Source organism: Odocoileus virginianus, chromosome 7 (genome assembly GCF_023699985.2).
Source record: "Odocoileus virginianus isolate 20LAN1187 ecotype Illinois chromosome 7, Ovbor_1.2, whole genome shotgun sequence".
NCBI lineage: Eukaryota > Metazoa > Chordata > Mammalia > Artiodactyla > Cervidae > Odocoileus > Odocoileus virginianus.
The window spans coordinates 1,529,131-1,547,160 of NC_069680.1; the positions used below are offsets into that span (position 1 = coordinate 1,529,131).

At 34.8% G+C, this 18,030-nt stretch overlaps 1 protein-coding gene across 10 annotated transcripts in view; it reads left to right on the forward strand.

Moving 5' to 3' along the window:
* Positions 1 to 18,030, forward strand: part of LCOR (ligand dependent nuclear receptor corepressor) — a 130,309-nt gene that overhangs the window by 41,849 nt on the left and 70,430 nt on the right. For all 10 annotated transcript variants that reach the window (XM_070469959.1, XM_070469958.1, XM_020907549.2 and 7 more), the window contains 2 exons: positions 15,555 to 15,620; positions 15,943 to 16,022. In XM_070469959.1, the coding sequence (XP_070326060.1) occupies positions 15,555 to 15,620; positions 15,943 to 16,022 (146 nt within the window). The remainder of the gene's footprint in view (positions 1 to 15,554; positions 15,621 to 15,942; positions 16,023 to 18,030) is intronic.

Here is an 18,030-nt window from a genome sequence, read left to right on the forward strand (position 1 = left end):
TCTGCTTTTTATTGGAGTGTATAATCCATTTACATATAATGTAATTACTGATAAGGAAGGCTCTTTGCCATTTTGCTATTTGTTTTCTGCATATCCCATGTTACTGAACTGTTAAGTCTCTTTACTGCCTTTTATATAATAAATATTTTCTAGTGTACCATTTTGATTCCTTTTCCACTTTTACTATGCAATTTTTAGTTATTTTCTTAGTGTCTGTCTTGGGGGTATATAATTAACATCTTAATAATGACTTAGTTTCAATAGTATTACAAAATACGTGACTCATATGTAGCTGTGTCCCTCAACTTTAGATTGTCATTGTATTGTCACAAATTTCATCTTTACACATTGTATTGCTCATCAACATAAACTTATGATTATTTTTGTATGTAGCTGTCTTTTAATCACATAAGGGAAAAAAGGAATTACAAACCAAAATGCAACCCTTCTCCCTTCCTTCCTTTATCAAACATTTTGTATGTGCTAAGTTGCTTCCATCATGTCTGACTCTTTGCACCCCTGTGAACTGTAGCCCACCAGGCTCCTCTGTCCATGGTATTGTATTCTCCAGCCCACTGGAGTGGGTTGCTGTGTCCTTCTCCAGGGTGTTCCCGACCGAGGAATTGAACCCACATCTCTTACATCTGCTGCATTGGCAGGCGGGTTCTTTACCACTGGTGCCACCTGGGAAGTTCATTTAATGCTACAGTGCTTCTGTTATGCTTTCAGATACTATTCTAAATAGTTTACAGATATTATCTTAGTTTTTTGAGGTCAAAATAATTTTATAGCCCAGGAAGATGAGACATAAAGAAGACAACTTGCCCAAGGCCATAGAAACCTTATAACACGGTCAGAAATCTAAACCCAGGTAATCTGACTCCAGAATCCATGTTCTTAACTACCAGTCTCTTACTTCCTAGAGTACTAGTATTCCTTCTGTTACATTACAGCATGGAGTGTAAAATTCAGTTGTATACGTAAAACAAATGCATTCATGTTGAAAATTCAGGATAGATAAAGCAAAGGGTACTGGCAGTCAGTTGGGAGGAAAGATAACTTTTGACCTGTGTCATTGAGGACCAAGCAGGATCACGACTTGAAATTTGAGAGGACACTTTAGGCAAAGGAACAGGATGAGGCAAGGGACCAGACAAGCAAAAGCAAGGTGATTTTGGAAAACAGAATAATTTGAGTTGATTGTGCTTGAAGAACATTGGGAGAGTATATTGAAAAGGTCCACTTTAAGAAGAATTTAAAAGCTAGACTTCAGAGTTTGAAATTTACTCTACATGTGTTAGATAATCACTGAACACTCTTGAGCAGAGAGAAACTATTAAGAATTTACATGTAAGTATATACGCGAATCTGAAGGCTAGCTCAAAATTTAGTGTCATTTTAAAATTTCTAGAATATGGTGACGTTTATTTCCGTGGGGTCCAGATTAAAGTTTGATCTATTGTACTGCTGTATATTAAAGTGTGTTGGAGATGTGTTATAAAGTGATGATTTTTTAAATTTGCAAATTAGATATGTTTTAGTAAACGCGTTTCATTATGTCAAAAGGAAGATGCTTCCTTTCAAAATCATCTCTTGTATGAGAGGTGGGGTGGTGTAATGTGCATTTAATTACATGCTATATACAATAGTTCAAATCAGCAGTGTTTTTTGAGTCCTTCTGAAACCAGTGTGTTTGTCAAATACTGGAAGTATAACCATAAATAAGACTTAATCATATTTTTTCAGTCTCTTTTTCTTCCTAACTGGTAAACATTGGAATGCTCTAGTATTCAGTATTCTTCCTTCCTTTCCTTTTTCTTTTGTTCATATTCTTTACCATTATAGTTTATTATAAGATATTGAATATAGTTCCCTGTGCTGTACAGTGAGACCTTGTTTATTTTATATATAGTAGTTTGTATCTGCTGATCCCAGACTCCTGATTTATCTCTCCCTCACGCCCTTCCCCCTTTGGTAATCAAGAGTTTGTTTTCAATGTCTATGAGCCTATTTCTGTTCTGCAAATAAGTTCATTTGTTTTTTTTCTTTTAGATTTCACTTATAAGCAGTGTCATATGATACTTGTCTTTGTCTTACTTAATATGATAATCTCTAGGTCCAACCATGTTGCTGCAAGTTTCTCTTTTTTTCTTTAAAAGCAAATAGAAATCGGTATTATTTATTGTCTGCAGCATACAGGATTTTAGTTTGCTGACCAGGGATTGAACTATGCCCTCTGAAGTGGAAGTGTGAAGTCTTAACCACTTGACTACAAGAGAATTCCCCAAATTTCTTTTTTTTTATGGCTGAGTAGATCCGTCTAGTCAAAGCTATGGTTTTTCTAGTAGTGATGTATGGTTATGAGAGTTGGATTCTAAAGAAAGCTAACCGACAAAGAATTGATGTTTTTGAACTGTGGTGTTGGAAAAGACTCTTGAAAAAGTCCCTTGGACTGCAAGGAGATCCAACCAGTCCATCCTAAGGGAAATCAGTCCTAAATATTCATTGGAAGGACTGATGCTGAAGCTGAAACTCCAATATTTCGGCCACCTGATGCAAAGAGCTGCCTCATTGGAAAAGACCCTGATGCTGGGAAAGATTGAAGGCAGGAGGAGAAAAGGACGACAGAGGATGAGATGGTTGGATGGCATCACTGACTCAATGGAACTGAGTTTGAGTAAACTCCGGGAGTTGGTGATGGACAGGGAGGCCTGGCGTGCTGCAGTCCATGGGGTCGCAAAGAGTTGGACACGACTTGAGCAAATGAACTGAACTGATAGATAGATGTATATATATCTGATATGCGTATCTTCTTTGTTCATTCATCTTTTGATGAACATTTAGGTTGCTCCCATGTCTTGGCTGTTGTACATAGTGCTGCTATGAACATTGGGGTGTACATGTATCTTCTTGAATTAGAGTTTTATCCAAATGGATGTTTAGGAGTCAGATTGCTTGATCATGTGGCAACTCTAATTTTTTAAGAGTTTTTACAGTAATCTCCATACTGTTTTCCTATCATAGTGGCTGCATCAATATACCCTCCCATCAACTAATGTAGGAGGACACTCTTCTCCACACCCTCATCAGCGTTTATTACTTGTGAACTTTTTGATGATGGCCATTCTGATCAGGGTGAGGTGATGCTTCATTGTAGTTTTTATTTACATTTCTCTAATAAATAGTGCTGGTAAGCATCATTTCATGTGCTTATTGGCCATCTGTATGTCTTTTCTGGAGAAATGTCTGTTTATGTTTTCTGCCCAGTTTTGGTTGGGTTTCTTTTCCTTTTTAAATCCCCTCATTGAGTGGGTAAGCCCTCATTCATGTGTGCCAAGTTGTTTCTCTCATGTCTGACTCTTCACAACCCCATGGACTGCAGCCCACCAGGCTCCTCTGTCCATGGGATTCTTCAGGCAAGAATACTGGAGTGGGTTGCCATGCCCTCCTCCAGATCATTCCAATCCAGGGATCAAACCCATATCTCTTACATCTCCTTAACTGGCAGGTGGGTTCTTTACCACTTGCACCACCTGGGAAGCCCAGATAAGATCTCATGTATTTCTGAGGCTTTAAGTTCTGTCTATACTTAGATGATTTCCAGTTTTATATCCCTGACTCCAGTGTCTCCTATTTCAAACTCACCCATCCAGTTGGTTACTGCACGCACCCACTTTCATTTCCAAGAGAGAAGTCAGATTTAACGTGTCCAAAACTGAACTAAATTTCTGTTCCACTTGTTTCTCTTCCAGTCTTCTCTTAGAAAGTTACATTACCATTTACCTAGTTCTCAGACCAAATAAAGCCTAAGTGTTCTCTCCTTCATTCTGCTAGTGTATCATCAAAGCAAGTTGGTTTAATCCTCAGGTTTTACTCTGTATGCTTTCACCGATTTCTGCCTCCACCACTGCCACTCTGGTTTGTCACCATTATTTCTTGTGAAGGCTGTTTTAATTGTCTCATTATAATACTTTACTTATTATCAGTTATCTCTGCAGCCACCTGGTAAACTTAAGCAATATAAATCTGATTATGTTACTTCTGCCACTACCCAAATATAAAATTAGTGGATTTCTGTTAAATTCAGATCCCAATCATCTCACGTAGCCTCTTGTGATCTTGCCTCTAGATATCTGTCTCATCTCCTACTTTCTTACTTTGCTCAGACCACACCAGCTTTCTTGCTGTTTCTCAGATATACCATACTTCACACCCTTTACTGCTCCAGTACTGTTCCCTCTGTCTAGAACGTTCCTTTGTCTTGAATATCTACATGACTTGCCCACTCAATTCATTCAGTGCTCAAAAATTCAGCCTCTTAGAGTCTTTTGCTGACTTAAGAATTCTCCGCCCTACTCAGTTATTCTTCAGCATTTCTCAGTGTTACCAGTAATAGTTTTTCAGGGTTTAGTTATTGCCCACCCCCCACCACAGCCAGTCTGCTATTTTCTTTGACCAATTCTTCTTTTACTTATCGTTACCACATGTTATTCATTATCATTGTCATCATTATTTATATATTTTATTTCCTCTACCAGAGTTAGAGTTCCAGATATGAACTTTTGTCTGTGTTGTTCATAGCTGCATCAGTAATGACTGACTTATAATAGGTGCTCAATAAATATAAGTAAATAAATATCTATAGTCCACCAAGGACACGGGGCTCAAAAACAACAGAAGTTTAAAAAAAAAGAAATTACTGAACTTTCAAACAATATTTTTAGTGTCTTTGAGAAAATATGTAATACCAAGGCCATTATGAATTCAGTAGTGCTTTTTAAAGAAATAATGCATTTTGTTCACAGCAAAAAATGCATTTAGAAAAGTAGTGGCTGTATGTGCGAGCACATTTTTATTTAATTTGCAAACAGTGCTCATGTGGATGTACTGACCTTCTAATGACTGAGTTCCTCTAAGGAATTGTGGCCTACAGATTGTGAACTCCTGATGTAATTGACTCATTCCTAATCAACTTCAGATTTGCATTTAAATGGCTTCTTTTTAGCATAATTACTGTACCCAAGACAGTTTGATATAACAGAAAAAATGAACCAAAACTGCCCTTGAATTTCCAAAGAACTAAATCCAACTGACCTAGTTACTTTCTACCTTTGCAGTTTCGGCTACTTAACATCATGGAATCTCATTTATGGCATAATGTATGTAAATATAATTATATGAAATTATTTCGGTAATGTTCCAGCTACTCAGGATGTATTTTCCCTCCTTAATGTATTAATACCACTGTTTTTCAGGACTTCATCTCTCTCAATTTATTTCTGTCTTTGCTGTGATTACAGCTTTTCACACAAAAGTGTGTCCTGTCATCTCTGTTCATGGGCCGGCAAAGCCATTAATTATGTTCTGGTTTTAATTCATAGATACAGGAACCTTTTTCCATTAGATATCGGTTGCTCTTCTGTTTCATTTATTTCTATTTCTTTGGGTCTTCAACATGCTAGACTCACAAAATGAGTCATTTTAAAATCTTAAACCTGTGAGGTAAATAGAAGGGTATATTTTTATTTATCCAACTAACACTGCAGTTTGGGGACAGGCAGGCTGATGATAAGAAAAAGAAGAATGGGTTCCTGTTCTTTGCTCAAAAATCTAGTAGGTAAAATTCCCCCCTCCCGCCCCGTTTTTTTTTTTGTTTGTTTGTTTGTTTAAACTGAAGTATAGTTTTCTAGTAGTACAACTTCAGCACTGATGGGGATGTTCCTAACTTTGCCTGAGGTTTTGGACTGAGATAAAGGATGTCTTAGAATTAACTAGATTACGGGTTGCAGGGAAACATTCTGGGCAGAAGGCTTGCTGTGCTTAAAAGGCATGGAAGCATTGATATGTGTGTAATGACTGATAAATCATTCTGGCCAGAGCATAGAAAGAAAATGGCAGGACAGACAGAAAAGGTAGTTTGGAACTAGACAGACCGTCAGTGATCTTGCATACCGCCAGGAATTTGAAGTCTTCAGTATTGTCAGTGGAAAGCCATCAGAGATTTTTAAAACTGAGAAAAGATGGAAATTGATGGCCATGTGAAGGATGGTTTTTGGTAGGTTTGGTGATGTAGGGAATGTTTTAAGTAGTCAGATGAACTAAAAATTAAGAGATGTTGTTAGTAGATTGTGTGAAGGTTGTGTGAAGAACCTGGACTTCATAGAGTCACTGGCTTGGTTTTAAACTGAGGGTCTGTGTCTTTGTAGTTATATGAAAAAAAAAAATAGCTGCTTTGATTTTCTTTTTTCTTACATATATTAGGTAATAGCAATAATATCTGTTTTACAGTGTTCCCCTGAAGATATTATCATAATGGGAATGAAGTACCTGATACAGTACTTAGCTTGTTTGATACCTGCTAAGGGCTCAATTAATATCTATTATTATCAACATGAGTGACATGTGCTGTAATTACTAAGGTACAAAATGGTGAAGGCCTGAATTTAGGAGTGGAAAAGAGAATAGATTTGAATGGACCTTTTCTAATTCAAGTGAATAGGATCGACTGATCTAGGGAGAGAATGGAATCATGAACCGACTGAGATTTGTAACCCGAATTACTTGGGAAGGGATTAGTGATGCCGTTTTCCTGGTAAAGAGTACAAGAGTCATCTCTGGTTGAGGTGAGGGAAAAGGCATAGGATGATTCTGATTTGGATTTTTGGAGGTATTTGTATCTTGGTGATGATATGAAGCAGGCAATTAGAAATAAGGTCTGGAGCAAGAGATAAGAGATTGGAGTTGTCAGTATATGCATAGTACCAGGATTGTGTGTAAGTCTTAATGGCAGGGCATGTATTTTAAACATTTGCTCTGTATCCCCACACTGCTGAGTTCTATATAAAACACTTGATTGGTTCTTGTTATTAAGTGTGAGATTTAGGGTGACTTTGTATGTAGAAAAGATAATAACATATAGTTACTTTCAGTTCTAATTTAAGTGTTTATTTAAATTTATAAACTTAAAACCTTATTCTCTTAAAATACAGATCTTATTCCAAATATTTTAGTTAACTTAAAACATTTTTATCTATAAACTTAAAATTTTATATTTTCTTTTTAAATACTGATTTAACAAAACCTTCTTAGATACTTTCAGTGTTGTTATTCTTAAATTGTATATGTATTGTAACAAAGTATGTAAACTTAGTAAGATTTCAGCCTGCAATCAGACCTCAATCAGCTATTCGATTCTACATTTCAAATTAAAATTCTCAACACAGGCTAACAGGCCAAATTTTCTTAAAATATTGTAAATATTTACTAAATATGCATACTTATTTTAAAAGCTTCATTGACATATAGTTTATGTACCTTACAAGTCACTTGTTTTAAGCACTGATTTTTATTATATTTAGAGTTATGTAGCCATCACCAAATCTAATGTATTAAAATAAGTCCATCATCTCAAAAAGAAACATGTCTGTTTGCAGTTATTCCCGTTTTCACTCCCAGCCCTAGGAAAATCACTACTTTTAATCCCTACAAATTTATCTTTTTTGGACATTTCATAAAAATAGAACCATACAGTATGCGATCTGTTATTTTTGGCCTTTGTCACTTAGCATAATGTTTTGAAGTTTATTCATCCTTATTGTAAAATATTCCATGATATTAATGTATTGGCTTCCCAGGTGGCTCAGTGGTAAAGAATCCGCCTGCCAGTGCATAGACACAGGAGATGCAGGCTTGATCCCTGGGTTGGGAAGACCCCCTGGAGGAGGACATGACAATCCTCCATGTTCTTGCCTGGAGAATCCCGTGGACAGCAGAACCTGGTGGGCGGGCTACAGCCTATGGGCTTGCAAAAGAGTCAGACACGACTTAGCGACTAAGCAACAATAACAAAATGGATATACTGCATTTTATTTATCCTGGATTACTTCTTAATGTAAAATAGATAAGGTTTAATTCTCTTAAATCACTCCTATACTTTTTAAAGGGAAAATAAATGAACTAAGCTACTGTCCTAAGTTAGAAACTTAATAACAGCAGAATAAACCCACAGAAAAGAGAAAGATAATGAAACTTAGAGTAAAAATCAATGAACCAGAGAACAAAGAGAAGATCAAGAGAAGTCAAAAGTGAGTTTGGAGGGGGGACTAAGAAAACAAACCTGTTAAGATTGATCGAGGAAAGAAAAATAATATTGTGAAAATGAAGATTACAGATAAAGAAGACAGTTATAAGATAAGGGGTTTACAGCAACATTATTTTACAATAGCCGAAACATAGAAGTAACTGCAGTGTTCATTTATGTATGAATGGAGAAATGTGATCTGTGTATTAATGGAATATCATTCAGCCTTAAAAGGGACAAAAATCCTGTCACATGCTGCAGGATGGATGAACCATGAGGGTATTATGCCAGTAACTAAATGAAGTAAGCTAATTAACTGACAAATATGTACTCTATTATTCCACTTAAGAAGTGCTTGCAGTAGTTGCAGTTGTACAGACAAAGTAGAATGATAGTTGGCAAGACTGGGAGTAGAAGCAAATAGACATTTACTCTTCCACTATATAGTATATAGTTCCAGTTTTCTTCTTCAGCAAAATGAAAGAAGTACTGGAGATGGGCGATGGTGCCAACAATGTAAATTTTATGCAGTAGTAAATGTAAAAATGATTAAAATTATAAATTTTATATTATGTATATTTTGCTGCAGCTTTCAGAAAGATAAGGGAAAATACTATCAATCGTATTCCAGTAATTTTTAAATTAAAGAAAAATATAACTTCCCCAAAACTGACTCAAGAAATTAAAAGCTTGACTAGTTCTATAACTATTAAATAAACTTAATAGTTAAAACAAAGAGAATAACCTCAGAATGCTTTACATGTGAGGTTCTACGCAACTTTTTTTTTTTTACGCAACTTTTTTTAAGGAAGAAAGCTTCCCACTTTTCTGTCACCTCTTCCAGAAAGTAGGAAAAGAGGAAATATATCTCAGTTCTTTCTAGAAGGATATTTGTCAAACCAGACATATAAGAAAACCATAGATCAGCTTCACTCATGAAATAGATAAGCCCTTTAGTAATAGAAAAATTCTTCACTTGTTTGTTTTATGCTTTTTTTCTTTTTTAAATTCTTATTGAACTGTAGTTGATTTACAGTGTTGTTAGTTTCACGTGTACAGCAAAGTGAATCAGTTATACATATCCACATCCTCACTCTTTTTTTTTTTAATTATTTTTCCACATAGGCCATTACCGAGTATTGAGTAGAGTTCCCTGTTGTACAATAGGTTCTTACTAGTTATCTATGTTTTATACTTTTATCCTTGAATAATTCTTTTTCTGATTGTGATTGCCATCTTTATTGCTTTCTTTTCTTCTTATCTTTTTACATTTTTCTCATAGCTGTGCCTCTCTCTTTGGTTTAACATAGCTGTGTCACTTTGAGTCTGTTACGAATTGCATGTTACCGCGCCGTTTTTAGTCACCCAGTCGTGTCCCGCTCTTTAGCAGCCCCTTGGTTCACCCGGCTCCTCTGTCTATGGGATTTCCCAGGTAGGGATACCGGAGTGGCCTGCCATTCCCTTCTCCAGATCTTCCCAACCCAGGGATCGAACTTGTGTCTGCTGCATTGGAAGCCGAATTCTTTACCAGAGACAGGGAAGCTCATGCTGTGCCCTGTCACTTTTTTCTCTTTTGCTTAGTTAATTTAATTGATTAATATTTATTGTAACATTTACATGTTTGATATTTTTCCTGAAAAAAATTTTTTTTTCTTGTTTAGCGTGCGTACTTTTTGTTTAGTTTTAAATTTTACTTCCTTTTGTAGTTGTTCTTTGTTCTTTATTTCCTCTGGTGATTGGAAATGCTTCAGCTTTATCCATACATTCTAAAGCAAATTTATTTTAAACCTACATTTTCTTATCAACATCAAAGAGTAAGGACTATTATAAATTGTTCCCTCATCCTGCATGCACACTTGATCTAAGCATACTTTATTTATTCTTCTTCACCTAAGATTTTTTGTAATAGTTTGGGATGTTATTCCTAAATCATTAATTTAAAAAATTATATTGTGTTTATTTAAAGAATTCTTTATCTCTTGTATTAAACTGAATCTCCTCATATTAGTAAAAAGTGTATACTTAACTATTAGTTTTACTGGTTCATTGCTTGCCATTATTTTTTTTTTAACTTTTTATTTTGTATTGGGGTATAGCTGATTAACAATGTTGTGAGTTTCAGGTGATTTAACAATGTTGTGAGTTTCAGGTGACCAGCGAAGGAACTCAGCCATACACTGTTATTTTTTAAAGTGTTTGTCATTTTTAGGAGGTCTTTGTTCTGGATTTTTTATTTTAGCTCAACTGCTTTTAACTAACTTTTACTGGTACCCAGAGTAAATGGATGTCTTAACTCTTTAAATCAGAGCATATCTAGTATTTTTATTTTATCCATATCTGTGAATAATGGATTGGCTTTAAAAGTTTTTTTTTTAACCTTCAGAATTTTGTAAACATAGCTCCCTTGACTTTTAGCATTTACTTTTACTGATGAAATGACTGTCATTCTGAATCTCTTTCCTCTTATTTTGTGTAAATTAAGTAAAAATTTCCCCTTATTTTGGAGCTTTTGAACTTTTATTTTTGAAATTCAGATATTCTGCCAGGAGAGTTACATGTATCAATATGCTTTTTTTCCCCCTCAGTATTCTGCCCAGTACTTCTCAAAACTAACGAAGATGCAAAACAGTATTCAACATCAGGAAGTTTTCTTCTTGTTCTCTTTGTTCCCTTCACCCCACCCCCATTTCTTAAATTTAATTTTTGAAAATTTTTATTCTTTGCTCTTTCTTGTTCTGGAAATCCTCTTTCAGAGATACTGAATATCCTGGCCTCCTCCTCATCTCTAATCTTTTTCACATGATTTCTTTGTCTTCAGATTTACTATGCATTATGAGGACATTTCTTGAATTTAAAATCGCTGATTTGATGTATCTTTTTCTATTTAATACTTTTATTTGGTTATTTTGGCAGTTTGGGGTTTCTTTTTTTCTCCTCCCCAAACACATATTTTCCACTTCTTTTCTGGAGCAGCTTGTTTTTTGTTTTAAATGCTGTTCTTCCCTGGCTTCAATAGAAACACTATTTCTAATTTTTTTTCAACCTCTAGTATTCTTCATTAATTCTGTTTCACTTTGGGCTATTAGTTTTGAGTAGGTTATTGTTTGTCTTCAGTATGTCTGATCAGATTTTTTCATCAGTTTTTGTGCTGGGTGATTCTCAGCATGGTAAGTGAGCCAGCAAATGTGCTCCTCACAGAGTGTGGGTTGGGAGCAGATGCTCAGGGAGAGAGGAAGAAGTTTTAATGAGTGTAGTTGTCCAGCAGGGGCAGATTGCCTAGAGTAATTGCCTAGAGAAGACAAGCCTGGTTTTTGCTCATTACCTGTAGAAGTTCATCCAGACTGCTTTGGTTGTATGACAGACACCTTAAAGTAGCTGAAACATTGATTAAAAAGGGTTTAATTACCTCTATTCCTTTGGATTGAGTATAAAAATTGTGTAATCTGGTGCTTTTTAATTATTCATTTTGGTGCTTACTTTTAATGAAGGTAAGTGTGGTATTCCCAAGTTAAAACCCTGAGTTTTAAGCAAAAAACTCCAGATACTATCAGTCTGTCTTTTTGTATATTAAGATACTAGTTGCTGATTATTACCAGCAAGCACCTTTGAACTGATACTTTATAAAATAATGATACTATATTGAAGATTGAGCTTTTTTTTTTATACCAGGCACCAAGCTTTGTAAGATATCCAAGGGACCCTGATGTGAAAATTGTCTCTCGGACTGATAATCACTGTCCTGTTTTCTCAGGAAAGATTCCCAGGACGCGTGAACCATTTTTTCATTCCATCTATGATATTTTTCTTATTTCAGAAGTACAGGCTGTTGCTTACTTCAGTTGGCTGTGTATTTGATATTCCTCTCATTACTTTTCATAATCTGCTTTTCCCATTTTGGTTAGAAATAGAGACGAGACTGATTTAAATTGAAGAGGGTAATATGTGAGAAATTTTAATCTTTGTCTTTTGTTTTTGAGAGGTAGGTTATTAAAATCAAACTAAAAACCAGAGAGCCCTAGTATAAGAGGAACATTGTGGGAAACAGGAAGGTCTTCCTAGCCTTCTTGGCGTGTTTAAATCTCCTTGAGGACGTAAACATTTGGAAAGAAAAACAGAAGCTGGGTTTAGATAGCCTATGACAAATCTTATATTACATGATAGTTACATAGACAGTGCTTTGCATGTGATATTAATAGGAGAGAGGAAACATAGGGCAATTAACATTTACTTAAAAGAGAGGGAGTGGTAATGTGAATTCTGAGAATGAGGAAACTGGAAACCCAGTCTCCATGAGGGCGGGTACCATGTCTGTTCATCATTGCCTACCTATTCAGTACCTGTCACTGTCCCTGATAGGTGGCAGGCTTTTGGTTAATGTATGTTAGATAAGCAAATATCTATTTGTTGAATAAACAAGAATGCCTTGATGGAGATAATATATTTGGGCAGAAGTGAAATGAAAAGGCTTCAGAAAATATGAGGACATAGAGGTGATAGATGATTGATCACATTAGAATGCCAGTCTGATTGGAGCTGTGATAATGAGCGGGAAAGTTTTGAGAATAAGGCTGTCAGTGGTAGGTTAGGGTCAAATTATTCATTATAAATAGTTTTGATTGCTAGACTTAGGAATTCGGGATTTGTTTTTTAAACAAAGTGTGGTTTTGCTGAACAGATGGTCACATTGTTAAAGTAGTGTTTTAGGAAGACAGTCTGAAGACACAATGATTGTCTTCAGGTTGCAGTGAGAAGAGATTGGAGACCAGCTTTCATTCCAGTTGCAGTGTTGGATACGGATTCTTTGGCCAGTAGTCATGCTCAATAAAATTATTAATATTTCTTTACATGTAATATGTTACATACAGGTGAGTTTTAAGCCCTGGTGATTGAACATAATGACATAGCTGTCTTTTTCATTATGTATTTAATTTTCCTTGGCATTTTGTTGTTGATCTTCATGGCTTTTATATGAGATCATGGTATAAATTTTGAATACATTTATTCTTTTCTTATTTGCCTTTTGTTAATGTCAAGCATAGCACATGAGACATTCCTTGTTGCTATGCAACTGCTAAATTCAATATTTAATATTAATAAAATTGAGTGGCATTAAATTCAGTTAAGCACAGTAGGCAAAATATGACTTAACGGTGTCTGATCAATGTTTGTGTGGTTTAATGTATTGTTGCAGACATGAGCAAAAGAGTAGTGACTTGTTTACAGTTGCTGTTTTGATCAAAATTAGTTGTGGTTAAATCTTTGCTTTTATAACCAGATTTTTTTTCTTGCTTGATTATTTTTGGTCTTTCCCTTTTCCTGCTCTTTGATAATGTGATTCAATTTTTGTTAGTGTTTTTGTGTTATTGATGTTCTTACTATTCTTTCTAATTCTGTTATCTTTTGTAATTTTAAAAATTTTACCTCCCAAGGCTTTTATTTGATTTTTTTTCTTCCTTAGTATTATTTTTTGCTATATTTATGTTTTTCCCTTTCAAGCATTTATACTAAGCATACACATTTGGAATTTGTTATTATTTCGTATAAATCCAGGTGAAGGGATATTAGATTTGCTCTTCAGAGTGAGAGCCACCCATAATCCCCTTTAGTTATTTGCAGTGTGTACTTGGTACTTGCCAGATATTGAAACACTTTCATTAATATTTGTGAAGTTAGATACCCATTTTGGGAGTAAGAGGGCTCTAGAGGCAGGCTGCAGGATTTTTTTTTTTTTTTGCTTTGTAAGCTAGTGTTGGAAATACCTAGTTTGCAGACCCAAGATAGGCAGTACCTAGCAGTTCCTTCTCATTCCCTCACCACCACCTCCCCACGCTCAAAAACCTTAGCCCAACACTTTATCCTCCCTAGTGTAGAGAAAAGAGGACCTAGTAATTAAGTGAACAGTGTTTTAATTATAGTAGGCAAATAATAAACAGGGTAGATATTTCCCATTTGCTTGAATGGGTAGTTTGGTTTTGCTAATGTCCTTGGAATAATTTTGATGGGAAGAACAAAAGAGAGTTGAAAAACAATTGATTGTTAATAAATGAAAAACCTAGAATCTAGCATGAAAATAGTACAGGAAAGTCAAGTAACTACAGTGTAGACGTACAAACTCTAGGGTTTACCGTATTGAATATGATGACTTAATATTAAGGACAAAGGAATCCTTTACATTACAATGTTACTCTTATAAGGAGATAAGATACTGTTTCTCGGGACCATCTTTCCTACCCCCTTACTTTCCATACTTTTCCTGGTGATTGTATTTGTGGCTGGGAAACGTCCCTGTTTGTGGGCCTCGTGTGTCCACCAGGCTATAGGATTTTAAATTGATGTTTCCCTCACTTTTGAACATGGGGGTACTTTTTAACAATAAAAAAAAAATTGTAAACCCTTAGGTGGTAATCAGATTATGTGACAAAATGCATAGTGACCCAAACTACCAGTCATTCTGTAAAACTTACATATTTTCTTACAATAATATTTCTGTACATTTGAAAAGTTGTGTGTACATTGAATGCACAAGACCATTTCTTTCTTTCTTAAAGGACATGGATTTATAGACCTCTTGTTTTACTTAGTTGAGCTCCAAATGAAGTCATGATACATATAGTTTGGGAACTGCTGCACTAACCCATTGTTTGTTGTGTTGTATGAAGGTACAGTTTGCTTTTCTTTTGCATTTTCCTCCTTAACTCTTAATACCCATAGAAGACATTAAGGTGACAAAGATATTTTTTAACTTGTTTTTCATTGAGTTAATCAGTGGTATTTGAGGTAGTAAATTAGAAAAGTTTATTTTATTTTTTGTTATCATTTTCTACTTTATACTGATAGAAAGTGATAATAGTTTAAACATCTATGTATAGGTATCTTTGAATTCTCTTTTTCTCTCTTTTTGTATGTATAATCAATGGTTCATAAAGGAACCCAGTAGTTACTGTGACAGTGTGAACTAATGACAAAGGTCTTCTTCTTTTGTGATACAAATGTTGTTTTCAGTGAGGCTTTTCCTTCTTAAAAAACTGTTAGATTGAAGAATCTATTAACTCTCAATTCATATTCAGAAATATGCTGTTTAGATTAACCTAGAATACTGAAAATTTTGAAGCAGTTTGACTCTTTTTGGGAAAGGTACCTCTTAAAATGAAGTTTGAAAGTTTATGTAAAGAGGTATTTGAAATTTTGTAAGATGGTAAGAGACCTCATTAATTTGCATGCCTTCATTGGTTATTTCTACTGTTGTTTTGTATTGTCCTTGAATGGGTTGTGAATTTGTATTGAGTGTTAATCACTGACAAAAATGCAAATGCTCCTTTTAGATTGGTCATTGACACTCTCCTCAGCATCCTTTCAGTAATAATCTGGAGGTCCTTGAGAATGGAAAGAAAGCACCATCATTTTTTTCATGGAACTAGGTTAAAATAACTGTAGGGAATATTATTGTAATAATGAATTTTTTTCATCCTTTCAGGGTTTGAAAGTATTCTTGAAGGGCTGTTTGGACCTGCATTATTAAAAGATCTCAGTTTATTTAAAGGTATTCAAAATCTTTCTTTGGTATTTCAAATCCTTCCTGGTGACATAAATGATATCTTGGTGACTTAAGCCCCAGTCTCCTTCTCCTTTTTTTTCACACTTTTATGTGGGATGACGCTATGCCCATGGAAGCATCTTTTTGTATGTAGTTATCTGTGATAATGCAAATATATTTATGAATAAGGTATGTTAACTAGTGAGCAATTATTGCAGATAAGGAGCCTATAGTTAAACCAGATAAAATTTTTGAAATTAGTTCTCATTTGTTTCCTAAAAAACGCTCTTTTGTGACTATTAATTTGTTATTCCTACTATTTTTGCAGACTGTGAACCTGAAAGCATTTCTGATTGGACTTTTGATGAAAATTGTCTGTTCTGTTGCTTGAGAAGAGATAAAGTAAAGGTAACCAAGAAACTTGTGAAACTGGTCTAGCATGGTATTTTATAGATTTTATATTCCCAAAAACTTGGTTACTTTGTTGGAGGATTTGTACGAGTACAGATTCCATGTTCATTTATAAAGGATTTATAAATGCGATTTATAAATCGCATTTAGCGATTTAGATTGTTTCTAGTCTGTTGAGAAATCTGTATCCCAACATGCAATGCTGTATTTATGTAGTTCACTAGACAGAATAATTAACTAGGTCTCAAACTGTTGTGTTATTTTAAATATGCAATGTATGGTAATTTGTGTAATGGGAGTCATTTATACAGTAACAAGGACCTAGATCAAGTAGTTATTAATTCATGTAGACTTACGATGGACTATGGTTTATGCTGTTTTATGTTTCTTAATATTTGTGCATGGATGCTGTTTTTATTCAGGTGTAGAAACTGGCTGTACTTTAGGGTTTCTCTTGTTTTATTGCTTTGTGTTAAATGTAAAAAGAATTTTGGTTTAGACATTTCAGTTGTTGGAAATTATTTATAATGATTTACAGTCTTATGTTTCTTTTCATGGTATTTCTATTCCATGGAAATGTCTAAAACATTGGAAGCATTTTTAATTCCTTACTTTTCCTTGTACACTTCTGACTTCAAATCACTGACCAGGTTGTATCAGTTCTTATTGAATATCATTCTTTCTCTTTTCACAGTCATCACCGTAGTTCAGACCATTAGCATTTTTCTGGGCTACTGAAATAATGATTTCTCTCTCAGTTTTTGTCAGTGTGTGAAACACTAGTACATGGTTAGACCCTTCTCCCGACCTCCCCCTAACCCTCACCCTTCAAGTAGTATGGGAATGTTAACCTGCACTCAGCCTCTTGTGACTTTACAACTGTCTTTTGGAATTCATTAGCCTAATGCTCAGAGTCTCAGTACCCTCCCAGTTCGGTACACTTCTCTTACCAATACTACTAGTCTTCTACACAAAATTGGTCTGATCATTTACATTAAACAACATGCTTTTACCATTTGGACTAGGCCATTGCACTTGTTCTTTAAAGTTTGAAATTCTGCTTGCTCTTACTCTTACCTTAACTCCCCTTTCTTATAAATGGTATACCTCTGCTCTTACTGCTGGTTCAACACTTCACACTGTTGTAGTGAATATTACACCAATTATTTGTCAATTAATACTCTGCTTTCTGTTATTAATCCTTTTCTGTGTTTGAATCTTGTGTTCCTGACTACATTGTCAACTTCTGAAGACTATGGACCATGACTTACGGTTTTTTGTACCCTTGCGTATAGCCACTCTACCATTATTTACCATTGTTGGCAAGCTGCTTTAAAATAAAAGCTAATTTAAGAGCATTTTAATGTTCTTTTATGGCATCTTTTTCTTGCTTAAGTACATGAAAAAATTATTGCTGTGACTATCCATGATGGTCTGTTTTTATTCAGTTAATGAGTAAAGTGTTTTGCAATTTATTCTGGTTTGGAAAAGACCGGAAAATTAAGCAGCTACCAATGAAGTTTAAGTTCATCATTTTAACCTGTGTGTCTTTGTGTGTACATGCATATATGTTGTGACCAATTATTGAGCAAGTTATTTAATAGGCATTTTGGTAATACAGAAGGAGCCAATGATTGATTACCTTTTTTTTTCAGAAGAGGATTAGGAGGAAGGCTCCTCTGTGGTCAATAATAGAGTACAGTATATTCTTGTAATTTGATTGAGTTTCCCATTGCTATATGAGGATAAAATATTTCATGAATATTTTTAGAAGAAAATACAGAAATAGCAAGGCATGGAACCATGTAGCATTTAACCATGTAGCAGCTGTTCTTACTGTTTGTAGTTCTATAATTTTTAGTTAGTATTCCAGTTAGAAAGAATATTTGAAAGGCCAGCTAGATCTGGGAAAGCAGTTTTCTCCATTAGACATTTTACTACCTGTCTTTGGCATTTGTTTTTATCGAAGACAGCCATAATGTCTATGTATTTGAAAATAGAGCCT